At 37.5% G+C, this 17081-nt stretch overlaps 1 protein-coding gene across 4 annotated transcripts in view; it reads right to left on the bottom strand.

The window, feature by feature from the left end:
• LOC111338695 (allene oxide synthase-lipoxygenase protein) overlaps positions 1 to 16459 on the bottom strand; it is a 24770-nt gene extending 8311 nt beyond the window's left edge. Inside the window, exons 1-7 of one of the 4 annotated variants that reach the window (XM_088732052.1) lie at positions 16315 to 16459; positions 4772 to 4797; positions 4572 to 4651; positions 3848 to 4275; positions 2786 to 2974; positions 1604 to 2082; positions 1238 to 1504 (exon numbers count right to left, since the gene is read on the bottom strand). In XM_088732052.1, the coding sequence (XP_088588178.1) occupies positions 1238 to 1504; positions 1604 to 2082; positions 2786 to 2974; positions 3848 to 4275; positions 4572 to 4651; positions 4772 to 4778 (1450 nt within the window). In that variant the 5' untranslated portion in view covers positions 4779 to 4797; positions 16315 to 16459. Of the gene's footprint in view, positions 1 to 1237; positions 1505 to 1603; positions 2083 to 2785; positions 2975 to 3847; positions 4276 to 4571; positions 4652 to 4771; positions 4798 to 6137; positions 6261 to 8649; positions 8818 to 15245; positions 15379 to 16314 lie in introns of those variants that run through there. The other 3 variants (XM_022945209.2, XM_022945208.2, XM_022945210.2) reach the window with 3 other exon arrangements.
• Between the last annotated feature and the right edge of the window lie 622 nt (positions 16460 to 17081).

Consider the following 17081-nt stretch of genomic DNA (forward strand, 5'->3'; position numbering starts at 1 on the left):
TGATTTACGTGATCGGAGACGTGGTCTCCCGGGAAATTAAACTTTTCAAGGTGACAGGGCAGGGGAAGCCTATAACCCCATATGAAACCCAACTAAGGATCTATTAAAGATACACGACCGAAGTCAACTTAGCGGATCACAAAGGAGGATCCAATTACGGATAAGGCTAATTTCAATTAAACAAATTCTGTATACGAGGGAAACCCTGACCCTGTACACCCCAAGTAATCATACTTAATAGAATAAATGTTTGAAAAGAAAATTTTATATATATAAATTTATATATATAAAAAAAAAATTGTAGTACACGAGGACGGACAACTTCGAGCTAAGAAAGACATATACTCAAATAAAAAGTCTAAGAAAGTTTAATAAAATACGTTTCGGTCCGAGACCTTCATCAGCTGTAATACAATGACTTGCAAATTCCTTAAATAGATTTATATAGGGCGTGATGACACATAAACAAACACAGTAATTACTACGCGAAAAATTATCAAAATAAAAAGAAATAGAAAAATTGTCGAAACCACTGAAAATGTTAAGGAACCAGCGTTGACTTGAAAGGCGAGAATTTACTAAAAATTCCCAATGAACGCTGAGAGTGGGACCTTTGATGCCCGCCCAATTTGAAAAAATTCTCCGCATTAATTATACTTTATTCTATCTATATATATATATATATATAAATATATATTCTTGAACTTGAATATATATATATATTCTTGAACTTGAATATATATATATATTCTTGAACTTGAGTAGAATAGATCTATAGAGCGCTCAACTCTGAGAGGAGCAGTAATAATAATAATAATGATCAATGGTAACAAAACTTCAGTTTATCGTTTTAATGAGACAACGCTGTTTCGTATGGTCAGCGAAGGACTACACTCATTGATATTGCCTGATGAGTGTGGTCATTCTCTGACCATACGAAACAGCGTTGTCGCATTAAAACGATGAACTGAAGTTTTGCTACCATTGATCATTATTATTATTATTATATATATATATATGTATGTATATATATATATATGTATGTATGTATGTTTCTACAAAATGAAAGTTCGAGTCTTCTCCATGGCCCACAACGAACCATTCATTTAGCTCCTTGAAGAATTGTGGAGAATTAATTGCTTCTTTCTGCATGTTATAGCTCGAAGACATGGATACATTCCTTATTTTCTTTAGTTTTGAATTTTGTAGTCGAGATATGACATAGCTTTCGGATTACCTTTTCCTTCAAATACCACCAAATCAGATAGCACCCAGCGATAACATGGAAACTCAAATGGTTCATCCTGAGTGGAACTTATCACCGAGATTTTGTTGACAAACCAATCAGGATTTTTGTACCACCAGCCACCATGATCATTGTGAAGGTGAACCATTAGAACTTTTCCAACGTCCATTGCTTCTACCATATACTCATCAACGTCTCCTCTCTCGAAGTCATTGCCCCAGTTATCTAACTTGATGAGATCTGTTTTTCCTTTGGTACCTGCAGAGGAAAAGAAGAAAACGAAAGAATATGAATGACTTGTTGGCGTGTAAAGAAGCAAAAAAATAAAAAATTCACACATATCATACGTGACTTCACCTGTCAACGAAATAGAAATAGAGGCGTCCGTTCCTGCTCCAGACTGAGATCCAGTTTCCACACGGATAAAATAGGACGCGAGGTGCTCTGGGACAAGCTTGTTTGATCTGTTTTTACGAAGCCTCTGAGACCAGACGTACACCTCATTACGAATGTGAAGAACAACATTAGGGTCATCAACAGATACGGCTGGCAAAAGACCAATTGACGTTGGAAGGTTTAAAAAAATAAACTTCAGGCGTTCCGTTGCGGTTGGAGACAGTAATGACGTCACTTTGATGTCAGCCAAATCCAACCATGGGTGCGTTTGCTCGTCCCATGCTCTCCCGACATGAAGTATCCATGGCACATCATCGTCCTTAGGTTCGTGGAGTTGCAGCTGTAGTTTATAGTCGAGTGGTCCCTTGGAAATCCTCTCTCTGTACTCACGCTTGAGGTAGTCCATTGGTAACGTCTCATCGGGTGACCTTTCATTTATCCTGTAAGCAAATAAAGTATCCGATATAATTTTTTTTTAATAGAGTTTGTTCATTCGGAGCTGGAAAATTTACAGTCTGTTTTTAGTCTAGTTTCCCACATTTTCAGGAAATACACGGAATGGAATCTTTTTGACCGAAATAAAATTCAGTTTTACTAAATATTGATTGGAGAAGGACAAGCTGGAGTCTTGTTCAGTTTTGCTTGTAGTGATATAAAGGGAAATTTTCTCACTGAACTAGTCGTCACTTCGTCTCATCAGGTAATCTCCCCGTTAACCTTCATTTTAAATACGACAGAAGAACGTGAATAAAAAAAGTAACAAGCTAATATCGAATTCTCAATACGTGTGGTTATGAGATATCTGCAGTTATCAGTTGGTATCACTTTAAATTCAAAGTAAGAAGGCGAAAATAGATCCGATAAACGAAACTGTCAATGGCTCTGCTTACAATGACCATCCTAAAATACACTGCTCTAATGCTTTCTCGTCTCCATCTACGCCCACAAAATAAGCAGTACTTTAAAGTAGGTAAAGCACGCTTCGATTCAAACGATCGCGATCCTTTCCCTACGGTTTAACGTGGCAGGAAATACAGACGGAAGCTCAAGGAGTTACAAATGAAGGTTGTGCTTCAAGATATGTTATCAAAATAGGGTTCGTAGATAAGGAGGCTCGGATTGTCAGATGTTTCTACTCCTCACCATGGGTGCTGCTGAACTTCCTCGGACAATAAGCCTGTTTCTGGTCGTCCATCAGCGGGCATCATCCTGAATCTAACGTAACGCTTCACACCATCAAACGCTTTGAAGTCAAAAATCACTTCTGAGTAATACCGCTGGTCGTAAAACGATTCAGGCTTCTGGCGCAAGCCCCCAATGTTGGCTTTAAGACTGTTTAAAATATAAAAATAAAAAAATATAACGATCTCATAATTCTAGAATGAATTAAAAAAAATTACGAGTTGCTCTATTTTTTAGTAACGATTTTTTAGCACTCTAAACAATAGATCGCGTATGATTTATTTAGATTTCATACTTTTGCGTGACAGTAATCAAGTCTAATTCAACGTGTAAGGTGCGCGGAATTTTATTGTTTCTTTGAATGTGACAAAAGTATCCTCATATAAAGAATAATTTTCAATCGAGAATCAAAAGTAATCCAAGATTTCTTTGGTTTTGCTTTACTTCGGTGTGTGATAGTCAAGAAAAAAAAAAAAAAAAACTCGCGTTATCCTCTTAACTTAACAAAATTAGACCCTAAACGACAACCACTCGCAACTTGGTCGCCTGCGTTTTCCGTGCCAGTAACACAGTTTGCATGTTTTTTAGTCGATTCCTCATCGTGATCATTTTTGTTTTGCTTTTACCGAAGTTAGTTGAAAACAACACTAAAATTAAATGCAAGTGATTGCATCGATGCAAGAGATTTACAATTGCTTGACTAATTATTCTTTAAAGCTCAAAAAAAAAGAAAAAAAAAAGGAAAACACCAAAAAAAAAAAAACAAAAAAAAAACCGGCAAAATAGGATTCAAGTCTCAACACGGCTTGACTGGTGCCTCACAGATGCCAATTGGGCGCTTCTGCTAGCTCGGCAACGAAGCCGAATATAACAAGCGAAGAAAATCATACAGGGTTCCTTTTCGGCCTTAAGGAACGTCGCAGTAAATGCATATGTAATGATGCAAATACATAAATGAATAAGGTGAAACCACTTGCACTCCATCTAACAATAAGTATTGAAATGGCCTAACAATTCACTTACTGGTCAGGTCCGATCAGCAAATAAGTTTTCAAATCGTTTGAAATCTTGGCTTTCACTGCGTCAAAAATGGCCTGAGCGCTCCATAACGGTGTTGTCTCTCCAGTGCCCATAAGAAGATCGAAAGGACTTTCCATATCATCACTTCCGGAAAATCTTATCGACCCGCCACAGAAGTCAATCAACACGTCATCCACGGATTGTATGGTCGAGTGACGAAGGCAAACTGGATAGGAACGTCCTGGCGTGAAAAACTCGCACGGTGGAATCTTTGGATTGGAGACAATCGTTGCGATTCCCTCAGCTCCAACTCCAACGGGATGTGTGCCCCGCTGTCCCTTGATTAACACCTTCGTGCCGAAGAGTAGCTTGAGTTTGGTGGTGTCATATGCGATTTTGCTTTGGGAGAAAAAACCAGGCGGAGCAACAGGCTATCCAAAGAAACAACACAACAAAGCACTCAGTTCGCTATAACTGCTGACACGCGTATGCAAGGGAGGGACAAACAAAAAAGGAGATGAGCTAGTTGAACAGATTCCTCGAAATCAAGTATCTGGACCGAGAAATTTCACGGTGACTATGGAAACATAAGGATTGTTAATGAGATGGAACAGTTTCCGTCGGAATAACACAATCCTTCCGTTATTTTCATGTTATGGAAACCAGGTTATTCACCAGCAATGGTGAAAGTCAAGCACATCTGGCTAAAAATACATTGCACATGTACCTTTTCGAATTCCTCAATCTTCTTTTTGAACATTTCCTCTCCCTTTTCTTTTTTGTAGACTTCATATCCAAGATTACGCCCTGAAAATAATATACCAAAACTACACATTCCTACCATAGTAAGAAAGGACGACCCTACTTTTGTAAAAATGAAATAAAATGCGCGAATTTATCAAAAGAGCTTAGATAGAACAAACTTACAAGGCATGCTGACTTTGATATGAACCCTGTAAAGGAATCAAGATAACATAAGATGAGGAAAACTAAGTATGCGTGAGGGTGGGGTGCGTAAGTAGGTAAGTATAAGTAAGCACCGGGCTTCGGTTCTGCGTTCTTTGGTGCGTGACAATTTGGAAAAAATAAAAGCAATTAAATAAGTAAATAAATAAAAATATATATATTTTTTTAATTTTTTTTTTTTTTTTTTGCCCTGATGACCATCTCAGTAATTCTGCTGAAACAATTGTTCGCCTCTGGCTCGGTGAATATCGTTGAATAATCCCATGGACTACGTGTCGAGAATTATTCAAAATGCAGCTACGTGACCTATAAGCTTTATTAGCCATTCGAGGTTACCAAAAGCAACAGCCGCTATTGTCGATAAACTACATTGCGAAATCGCTAGCGAGGCTTTATTCAAACACGTATTTATTCCAGATTCGACAATTTCACATTTATGTGTCTATTCAGGTCTGAAAAAGTCTTGAAGAACTACAAATTGGGTTTCAAAACATCTTTCCGTTATTTTGGCGCTGCGAGTTCAGTCCAATATCACAAAGGCCTTTCACCTGAGGCGATTATAACACTTTTTAGTGTGTCAGTTCTGAGCAAACGTATGTTAACTAAAGACTACAAGGCAAGGAAAAAAATTCCAAATAAATTGAAAAAAATGAATTAGATATGTGAACTAACAGAGAGACCGATGGAATTAAAAACTCGTGCACTCAGCACCTATACGAACCTTAATATATTCACTCAAAATGTTATTGTTTTTGTAAATCCTGCTTTGGCACTTCTTAGAGCTTCACCATTATCACACAATGTGTAAGCCGTGGCTTTGCCTTATTTTATTTGACCTTATTCGAATGGCAACTGCCCTTTCAGTTCACTTAAAATCCTCGGAATTTGAGGCTTTCTCTCGATGTAAATCAATGGCGAAATACAAGCGTGAATAAGACCTATTATCGAAGAATGGACGTATGATAAATCCACCTCTCCGACAATACAAAAGTGGTACAAATGTTCTTACCGCAAGAAAACTAGTTTGCATATATAACTAGTTCCGTGCGAGTTAAATCAAAACGTTTCATAACACATGTTTCGAGAAAAAAAAGAAAAAGTTGTGGTGTTCAAAGCGAGTAGCATTAGGAGGTCAAACTTCGCACAACACCAACGCGATGTTTGAACGATTTTCAACCGGGAAGATAAATCTTCAAACGAAGGCAAATTTACGTTTGTCACTTCTCTCCATCTTAAATAGGCAATTAATAAGAAATGCCCTTTAGAAGCGAAATGTCTAGGTACAGAAATTTAGGATTAGGCTATCGAAAATGAGATTGGTACTCACTCCGCTGAATAACTGTGTCAAATGGTGAGAATCTGAGCACGGACCAAAACACGCAGTTTGCAATCGTGGAGAGGCAAGTAACTGCTGCTTTGAGCCCACGCTCACTTTTTTTAACACTCACCCCGAGGGGCCCTCTCTTGATAAATATCGCAACCAGAGGGTTAGACTCGTGCAAACATGGCCCTATCTTAACATTGGTGGATTGGGGAATTTGAGAAAGTCATGCAAAGTCGAGGCGAAGTGGAGGATTGATGTAACTTTTAAGGGTTACATTACATAATCTAACTAACAGTCGTCATTTTAAATTTAGCAGAATGCAAATTAGTAAGCCTGAAGTTAATAATCTCTCTCATAGTGTTTTGTGTCCCAAGAAAAAGGCTTCGAGGACATGGAGTTGACGGATCCTTTCAGAATTTCGAACTCCAAATTAATTTCTTGTAAGCTGGAAAAATGTCAAAAGGAAAAGGAAGGGGGGACAAATCAAGAGAGTCGAGTACAAAACATTCATGTATGCAGCTATGAAACGAAATGGAACGGAAGGTGTAAAAACATATTAAGGACTTCTGCACGAACTCATGAATTGGAAACAAAAGGCCAAATTTTGTACCTTTCGAGGTGTCTACTGTCATTTTATCTCATTCCCACGGATTAATGATCACCTCAAACCATCATAAAAAAATTTTGCGAACAGACAAATTGAAAGGAATTTTCGAAGCTTTTGAGCTCTGCATCTCATACTACGACAACAAAGATGTTACCTGAATTGTTTACTGTCGAGAAATTTCTAATTACCAAAGAAGCATATTGGAGCGCACAGTTGTTCTCTCTGGCACCCTTCGGCTTGAATAAGCGCCAGGAATTTCACTCCAAAAAAAGAATAAACTATAATTAATGCGGAGAATTTTTTCAAATTGGGCGGGCATCAAAGGTCCCAGTCTCAGCGTTGATTGGGAATTTTAGTACAATTCTCGCCTTTCAAGTCAACGCAGGTTCCTTAACATTTTCAGTGGATTCGACAATTTCTCCATTTCTTTTTCTAGTGATAATTTTTCGCGTAGTAATTACTGTGTTTGTTTATATGTGTCATCACGCCCTATATAAATCTATTTAAGGAATTTGTAAGTCATTGTATTACAACTGATGAAGGTCTCGGACCGAAACGTATTTTATTAAACTTTCTTAGACTTTTTATTTGAGTATATGTCTTTCTTAGCTCGAAGTTGTCCGTCCTCGTGTACTACAATATTTTTCTTATATATATATTTATATATATATATATATATATATATATATATATATATATAAGAAAAATATTGTAGTACATTCAAATATTGTAGCATATTGAGTGTTGATGAGTGTTGCGTGTTTGCTTAATGTAACGGAACGGGTTTTCTCACGATTTTAGATGCTGTTTAGGAAAATTTCTTCAAGAACTACATGCAGATATTGAGTTTTCTTAAACGCATGACAACTAAGCGAGTGGACAGAAAACTTTGAATGCATCTTCAATCGTTCTCCCTGATCAAAACAGAATTTCTCCTAAGCTGAAGGGTCTCAGTGGGGTTAACCGTTAGACGTAAAATGGCAAAAAAAAAATTCAGCCGTTAGGCGTAAAACTTCATACACTTTAACCGTAAGCAGGTCGTAGAAAAAGTTATCCGTCATTTTTTTCTGGTGACCGCATAGGAAAGAAATGAGTCGCTAGCCGTAAAATGGCTAAAAAATTTTAAACGTTAGCCATAAAAGCCAACAACCCATGGAACGAGACCCATTTAATTACAACATCAATATAATATCGAGCGGAAAACGGATAAGAATAAAGAAAAATTGGAAAATGGAAAATACTCTACGTCAGTTACAAACGGAACTGGCGAGTTTCGAAAGGAAAAAAACATAGAACTACTGTGGACGTTAATTTCACTCCAAGTATTTCCTTTTAACTGTGCCAAAAAGAAAAAAAGGAAGAAAACGACCTGAGCTTTGCGATAGACAAGGCATTTGTCCTAAAGATAATGCATTAACAAATAATAAACAATAAGGGTGTACATCGAAATTCTTTACCGGAAATATCATCAAATTTGCAGAGAGAGGGAGAGGAATGCTAACGACCAATACACAACGTCAAGATTTTGCTCAGTTTGATAGCAAGGATTAGTGTTCCTTTCTTTAAATAATGAAACCATGGAGAAACACCGGAGAAGGGAGATTAATGCTTTACTAGATTGAAATGATGAAAGAATTCACCAGTTGTGCCGTTGTCAAAGAACTTACAAGTGTATAACCCTTTTTCTATCACCATATCGACACAAGCACGGTGAAGCACCACAAGAAACGCACGCAGCAATTTGGGAATTCACAGATACTAGCTGGCGGAAGGTGTATTTTTGGTAGTCACTTCTCTTCATCCTAACACCCAAATTATAACTGATCTAAACCGTATCCAACGATAACAGCAAAAATATAAACAGCGGAACTTACGGCTGAGCTTTAAGAAATAAATCCTGAAACTTAACTCGAATGCAAATAATTCTGTTTCAAAACGTACCCCTTCGAGTGGATGATCAGGTGTGACAGCAGAGTCGAGTCAAGTATAAGAATATTTATAGCTTCAAGCGTGAAATGAAAGAGACTGCATAATTAGGTACGATACACCCTTAGTCCGTGCCAATCCCTCTCGTCAAGTCTGAATAATGAAAAACTGATTGCCACCTTTGTCACAAAGGTCATGCTCTGATGAGCCCACGTGTAAATGATACGAGAGGAAGTATTCCAAATTCGACGTCATTATGGGAAGTCACGTTTCTCATGGTTAATTACACAAGATTTCAGGTTATCTTTTTTTCAATTGCAAAGGAACGACAGAACTTCCGATTGGAAATTTATGTTATTGTTCCGTTGCATAATTCTTCTTCTAACCGTTCTTAATTCACTATTGATTCATTCTCACGTACTTGACGTTCGAAATGAAGATTACGTCTTGCAGATAGCACAGCCGAGCTTGGCTATGTGGCAACATTGGGCAAGCAAGGACCTCACAACATTAAGATTAGAACAAAGTGTGAACAAACTAAGGATTACAGTTCCTCACATATATTAGCGAGATATGTTTTCCAAAAACCAATCCAATAATTATGAATTCTGTGTGAAAAATGTTTAGAAGGGTCTCAATGGAGTTGATTGTTAGCTGAAAAGCGGCCAAAAAAATAAGCCATTCGGCGTAAAAATTGACAAATTTTGACCGTGAGTTGTAAAATAAGGTCACGTATTGTTTTGGGCATTTTGGGTTAACCCTGACCTTAAGATGGACAAAATTTAACTGTTAGCCTTAAAAGCCATCACCGCACTAAGACCCTCAGCTAGCAATAGATATTCACCTGAAAATGGTGTTGTAATTAAAAAACAAACAAAACAAACAAACAAACAAACAAAACAAACAAACAAACAAACAAATATCAGTAATTGAGTTAAAAGCTTATAGAAATAAAATAGAATGGATCGAACATACAAAGAAAGCTAATTTCCATGAAGTCTCTGCGCATATGTCAGGCAATAAACAGTAAACGCACTGTGATTAAAAGAAACAATTTTATGATCAGGACTTGAGTTTAAAAGCTTTTATAAAAATAGAACTTGTCACCAAGTCAGGCAAAAATAAAATACAAAAAATGGTGTTTAATTGCCATCAGTGTAAATAATGTAATAAATATGTTAACTTTCAAAGAAAAATAAGGCATACTTCACTGAAAGGGGGTATAATCATTTACTGAAGGCAGCGATCCCACACCGAGATCAGGATAGGTGTAACTAGCTATGCATTGGTCAAAATTATAAACAAATCTCGAGAGCTGTTGCGACAAGAGGTTTAAGATTTAAAAATCAACAACAACAACAACAACAACAACAATGAAGAAATGCGATAAACGCTATGGACGCCTATGTTAAAAGCCATATACACCGCACAACTAACTCGTGAACGTAACAGCGACAAGTTTTTGAGACAAATTGATAATTTTTATATTTGATCCAGCAAAGCTTCAGACACCAATACTATTGGGAACTCTCTCGGGTAAGAGAAAGATGTATGGCAATTCCAATGCTTCATTGCGGGCCTTGATCAAATCAGAGATCTCTTGCAGAGCGACCTGGAAGCGAGTCATGGCTTATAATCCCATGGACTACGTGTCGGGAATTATTCAAAAAGCAGCTATGTGACCTATAAGCTTTATTAGCCATTCGAGGTTACCAAAAACAACAGCCGCTATTGTTGATAAACTACATTGTGAAATCGCTAGCGAGGCTTTATTCAAACACGTATTTATTCCAGATTCGACAATTTCGCATTTATGTGCCTATTCAGGTCTGAAAAAGTCTTGAAGAACTACAAATTGGGTTTCAAAACATCTTTCCGTTATTTTGGCGCTGCGAGTTCAGTCCAATATCACAAAGGCCTTTCACCTGAGGCGATTATAACAATTTTTAGTGTATCAGTTCTGAGCAAACTTATGTTAACTAAAGACTACAAGGCAAGGAAAAAAATTCCAAATAAATTGAAAAAAATGAATCAGATATGTGAACTAACAGAGAGACCGATGGAATTAAAAACTCATGCACTCAGCACCTATACGAACCTTAATATATTCACTCAAAATGTTACTGTTTTTGTAAATCCTGCTTTGGCACTTCTTAGAGCTTCACCATTATCACACAATGTGTAAGTCGTGGCTTTGCCTTATTTTATTTGACCTTATTCGAATGGCAACTGCCCTTTCAGTTCACTTAAAATCCTCGGAATTTGAGGCTTTCTATCGATGTAAATCAATGGCGAAATACAAGCGTGAATAAGACCTATTATCGAAGAAAGGGCGTATGATAAATCCACCTCTCCGACAATACAAAAGTGGTACAAATGTTCTTACCGCAAGAAAACTAGTTTGCATATATAACTAGTTCGTGCGAGTTAAATCAATACGTTTCATAACATATGGTTAATTCGAGAAAAAAAAAGAAAAAGTTGTCGTGTTCAAAGCGAGTAGCATTAGGAGGTCAAACTTCGCACAACGCCAACGCGATGTTTGAACGATTTTCAACCGGGAAGATAAATCTTCAAACGAAGGCAAATTTACGTTTGTCACTTCTCTCCATCTTAAATAGGCAATTAATAAGAAATGCCCTTTAGAAGCGAAATGTCTAAGTACAGAAATTTAGGATTAGGCTATCGAAGATGAGATTGGTACTCACTCCGCTGAATAACTGTGTCAAATGGTGAGAATCTGAGCACGGACCAAAACACGCAGTTTGCAATCGTGGAGAGGCAAGTAACTTCTGCTTTGAGCCCACGCTCACTATTTTTAACACTCACCCCGAGGGGCACTCTCTTGATAAATCTCGCAACCAGAGGGTTAGACTCGTGCAAACATGGCCCTATCTTAACATTGGTGGATTGGGGAATTTGAGACAGTCATGCAAAATCGAGGCGAAGTGGAGGATTGATGTAACTTTTAAGGGTTACATGACATAATCTAAATAACAGTCGTCATTTTAAATTTAGCAGAATGCAAATTAGTAAGTCTGAAAGTAACAATCTCTCTCATAGTGTTTTGTGTCCCAAGAAAAAGGCCTCGAGGACATGGAGTTGACGGATCCTTTCAGAATTTCGAACTCCAAATTAATTTCTTGTAAGCTGGAAAAATGTCAAAAGAAAAAGGAAGGGGGGACAAATCAAGAGAGTCGAGTACAAAACATTCATGTGTGCAGCTATGAAACGAAATGGAACGGAAGGTGTAAAAACATATTAAGGACTTCTGCACGAACCCATGAATTGGAAGCAAAAAGCCAAATTTTGTACCTTTCGAGGTGTCTACTGTCATTTTCACATTCCCACACGGATCAATTATCACCTCAAACCATCATAAAAAAAATTTTGCGAACAGACAAATTGAAAGGAATTTTCGAAGCTTTTGAGCTCTGCATCTCATACTACGACAACAAAGATCGAGGCCACGCGAAAAAACATGCCCTTTGAGCGACCTAGTACTGGCTCGGCCAATCCCAGCGTTTATTCTGACCCCAACATTAACAAAGTCGCGTATTGAGAGTGAATGTTTAATCAATTACCGACCTTGGCCTCTCCAGAAACTGAGATAAAGTCAACGAAGAGGTACAAAAGACCAAAAGTACTCGACTTCGATTCACAGTAGAAAACGCTTTGTCGAGTTTGAAGGCTTATGTGAGCTAATATTTTTAGAAACCCTTCAATTGTCAAAAGTAAGCCCAAATTTCTTTGAACGGAGCTTGTAGTCTTTTTTATTTAAATGAATTATTTTAAAAGTACAATCCTTTCGCCTTTTTAAGCATATTCGAATGCAGTATTTTAGGCGTTTTGACAGCATTCATTGGGTTTAAATAAAAGCGATATAGAGTTCGCGACTTCTTTGTCTTTTGTGGTCAGTTGAATGTGATTTAAATTACAAACATTTGTAATACCTCGGTACCAATATAATAAACAAATTACTTCATGGTTAGTTTGCTTGTAGAATTTTTAATCACTCGTTGTGAAGAATCACAAACTCTCTCACTCGAAGATTCTCTCGTTCGTTTGCGATTCTACTTAACTAGACTTGTGAATAAAAATCGTACGCGCTCACCAACCATGAAGTAATCTAAATATATAGATATACACACTAACAAGTTAAAAGGCCTCGAGCCAACAGTGACGCCGCGCCAGAAGGATCCAAAAGGATTCACAGTCCAAACCTCGATAAATAGTAGGAAAAATATTGTAGTACACGAGGACGGACAACTTCGAGCTAAGAAAGACATATACTCAAATAAAAAGTCTAAGAAAGTTGAATGAAATACGTTTCGGTCCGAGACCTTCATCGGTTGTAATACAATGACTTACAAATTCCTTAAATAGATTTATATAGGGCGTGATGACACATATAAACAAAGACAGTAATTACTACGCAAAAAATTATCACAATAATAAGAAATGGAAAAATTGTCGAATCCACTGAAAATGTTAAGGAACCTGCGTTGACTCGAAAGGCGAGAGTTGTACTAAAATTCCCAATCAACGCTGAGACTGGGACCTTTGATGCCCGCCCAACTTGAAAAAATTCTCCGCATTAATTATAGTTTATTCTTTTTTTGGAGTGAAATTCCTGGCGCTTATTCAAGTCGAAGGGTGCCAGAGAGAACAACTGTGCGCTCCAATATGCTTCTTTGATAATTAGAAGTTTCTCGATGTTACCTGAATTGTTTACTGTCGAGAAATTTTTAATTACCAAAGAAGCATATTGGAGCGTACAGTTGTTCTCTCTGGCACCCTTCGGCTTGAATATTTATATATTCAGTGTTGATGAGTGTTGCGTGTTTGCTTAATGTAACGGAACGGGTTTTCTCACGATTTTAGATGCTGTTTAGGAAAATTACTTCAAGAACTGCATGCAGATATTGAGTTTTCTTAAACGCATGACAACTAAGCGAGTGGACAGAAAACTTTGAATGCATCTTCAATCGTTCACCCTGATCAAAACAGAATTTCTCCTAAGCTGGAGGGTCTCAGTGGGGTTAACCGTTAGACGTAAAATGGCAAAAAAAAATTCAGCCGTTAGGCGTAAAACTTCATACACTTTAACCGTAAGCAGGTCGTAGAAAAAGTTATCCGTAATTTTTTTCTGGTGACCGCATAGGAAAGAAATGAATCGCTAGCCGTAAAATGGCTAAAAAATTTTAAACGTTAGCCATAAAAGCCAACAACCCATTGAACGAGACCCATTTAATTACAACATCAATATGATATCGAGCGGAAAAGGGATAAGAATAAAGAAATATGTAAACTAGGGGACTATCAGTTGATCCAATATCAAGTTCTCCAAACTAGCGTCATAAGAATTGCATAGCAGACAGTAAAGAGAATCGCTAGTGAGATCTTGAGAGTGAAAAGGCTGAGAGACAGTAAAAGTGACATTGGTAATAAAGTATTTGTTGAGTTATCGAAATTTATGTAGGTGTAACTGCATTTCATTCCATTAGTCGACGACTATGCATTCATGTTTCGATAATGAGCCGATAAAAGGCATCCAAAGGCGTTTTAATAAATCGGCTTGGACGAAAACTTGTTGTGCTACCAAAGTTAGACAAATGATTGAGAACCTAAACGCCTCCAGGCCCATAGAAGCGTAATAAAACGATAGGAAATATGAAATGACCTTGTGACGGCGTCACAAGTCATTTCTCGTCAACATTTCTCTTTGGTCTTGGCCCGTACCTTAAAATTTTGCCTTTTTTCCTCGGAACGATAGAAGTTCCAATAGAAGATGACGGTAAAAAAAAAAACTTACAAATTATGGCAAATCGAGAGTCTTTTGATTGATGACACCACTCTCAGTAATTGTTGTTCACTAATCAAGTCACTGGAATTGTTTTTCATGGTAAAATAATCACTAAAGGCATCTTTGCGGTTTTGTGACAGCTGGTTGGCATGTAACGCAACACTGAAGCTTTAAGTACCGATTGGTACCGCCACAACTTCATTCTTTTTGGTAAGAGTTGTTCAGATTGATTTGAAGGGTACATTCGACTTCCTATTCTCGCGGAGCTCTTCTCTCTTAACGGAAACAAAAAAAACAAAAAACACACACACTTGAATAGTTCAACACGTTTGAAAACCGTGTTAAATAAAGAATGATATCCGCGCAGAAGGAACCGAAAGGATGCTTCAGCATGGAGAAAGCTAATATACTGAAAACGTATGTATCCATCCGAAGCTTTATCGCACTTCGATTCCACAATTTCAGTTCGTTTGAAAGTCTTAATGAGCCAACTGTAGCGGAAAAATGAGACGGAATAATAAGCCCGTGTCTGTTTAGGTTGTTTGTGTTAAATATCAAAGGCTCCATATATGTTTGAACAAATGCAAGGCGCTAGGCGAGACTTAATTCGCAAGGCGGCAGTACGGCAATGCAAGTGCGGAGCGTTGTAAAACAAAGAATAGCGTTAATACATAAAGCAATTATCTGCAAACGCTTTCGCAGGCTCCGACTAATGGTAAAAAGTATACACAATTTCAAGGCTTGAACTATCAAAAGTGATATTACTACTTGCCTCAGATGTTCCAGTAACTCCACCACGACTGAGAAAGGCTACGAATGGATCATGAAAGCTTGGGCTCTACGACTCATAGATAATACGTGATCGAGCTAAGAATTGTTTATCGTCGTCGATTACTAATTAGGCCAAGTGGAATCGTGTTTCTCGTTTTAGTTGACCTCTTTACAATATTAGGTCAACAGCCTAGGACGCATGAAATTTTCAATGAACAATTTGATTTACTGGTACCAAAATATTCTAACAAATTATAAATTGGGGAGAACGTTAAACACTTAGCTTAGTTATTTGAACGAAAAAGCATTTCTTTTCGAAGCTTTTTTTTTTTTGCATTATTTTCAAGCTAATTGGCTTAAAAATTGGAAATGGAAAATACTCTACGTCAGTTACAAACGGAACTGGCGAGTTTCGAAAGGAAAAAAAAACATAGAACTACTGTGGACGTTAATTTCACTCCAAGTATTTCCTTTTAACTACGTCAAAAAAAAAAATGGAAGAAAACGACCTGAGCTTTGCGATAGACAAGGCATTTGTCCTAAAGATAATGCATTATCGTCGCCATAGTCTCGTTTAACAAATAATAAACAATAAGGGTGTACATCGAAATTCTTTACCGGAAATATCATCAAATTTGCAGAGAGAGGGAGAGGAATGCAAACGACCAATACACAACATCAAGATTTCGCCCAGTTTGATAGCAAGGATTAGTGTTCCTTTCTTTAAATAATGAAACCATGGAGAAACACCGGAGAAGGGAGATTAATGCTTTACTAGCTTGAAATGATGAAAGAATTCACCAGTTGTGCCGTTGTCTCATAACTTACAAGTGTATAACCCTTTTTCTATCACCATATCGACACAAGCACGGTGAAGCACCCCAAGAAACGCACGGAGCAATTTGGGAATTCAAAGATACTAGCTGGCGGAAAGGTGTATTTTTGGTAGTCACTTCTCTTCACCCTAACACCCAAATTATAACTGATCTAAACAGTATCCAACAATAACAGCAAAAATATAAACAGCGGAACTTACGGCTGCGCTTTAAGAAATAAATCTTGAAACTTACCTCGAATGCAAATAATTCTGTTTCAAAACGTGCCCCTTCGAGTGGATGATCAGGTGTGACAGCAGAGTCGAGTCAAGGATAAGAATATTTATAGCTTCGAGCGTGAAATGAAAGAGACTGCATAATTAGGTACGATACACCCTTAGTCCGTTCCAATCCCTCTCGTCAAGTCTAAATAATGAAAAACTGATTGTCAGCGTTGTCACAAAGGTTATGCTCTGATGAGCCCACGTGTAAATGATACGAGAGCAAGTATTCCAAATTCGACGTCATTATGGGAAGTCACGTATCTTATGGTTAATTACACAGGATTTCAGGTTATCTTTTTTTCAATTGCAAAGGATCGACAGAACTTCCGATTGGAAATTTATGTTATTGTTCCGTTGCATAATTCTTCTTCTAACCGTTCTTAATTCACTATTGATTCACTCTCACGTACTTGACGTTCGAAATAAAAATTACTTCTTGCAGATAGCACAGCCGAGCTTGTCTATGTGGCAATATTGGGCAAGCAAGGACCTCACAACATTAATATTAGAACAGTGTGAACAAACTAAGGATTACAGTTAGAAGGGTCTCAATGGAGTTGACCGTTAGCTGAAAAGCGGCCAAAAAAATAAGCCATTCGGCGTAAAAATTGACACATTTTGACCGTGAGTTGTGAAATAAGGTCACGTATTGTTTTGGGCATTTTGGGTTAACCCTGACCTTAAGATGGACAAAATTTAACTGTTAGCCTTAAAAGCCATCACCACACTAAGACCCTC

This window comes from Stylophora pistillata, chromosome 9 (genome assembly GCF_964205215.1).
Source record: "Stylophora pistillata chromosome 9, jaStyPist1.2, whole genome shotgun sequence".
In the NCBI taxonomy this organism is placed as follows: Eukaryota; Metazoa; Cnidaria; class Anthozoa; order Scleractinia; family Pocilloporidae; genus Stylophora; species Stylophora pistillata.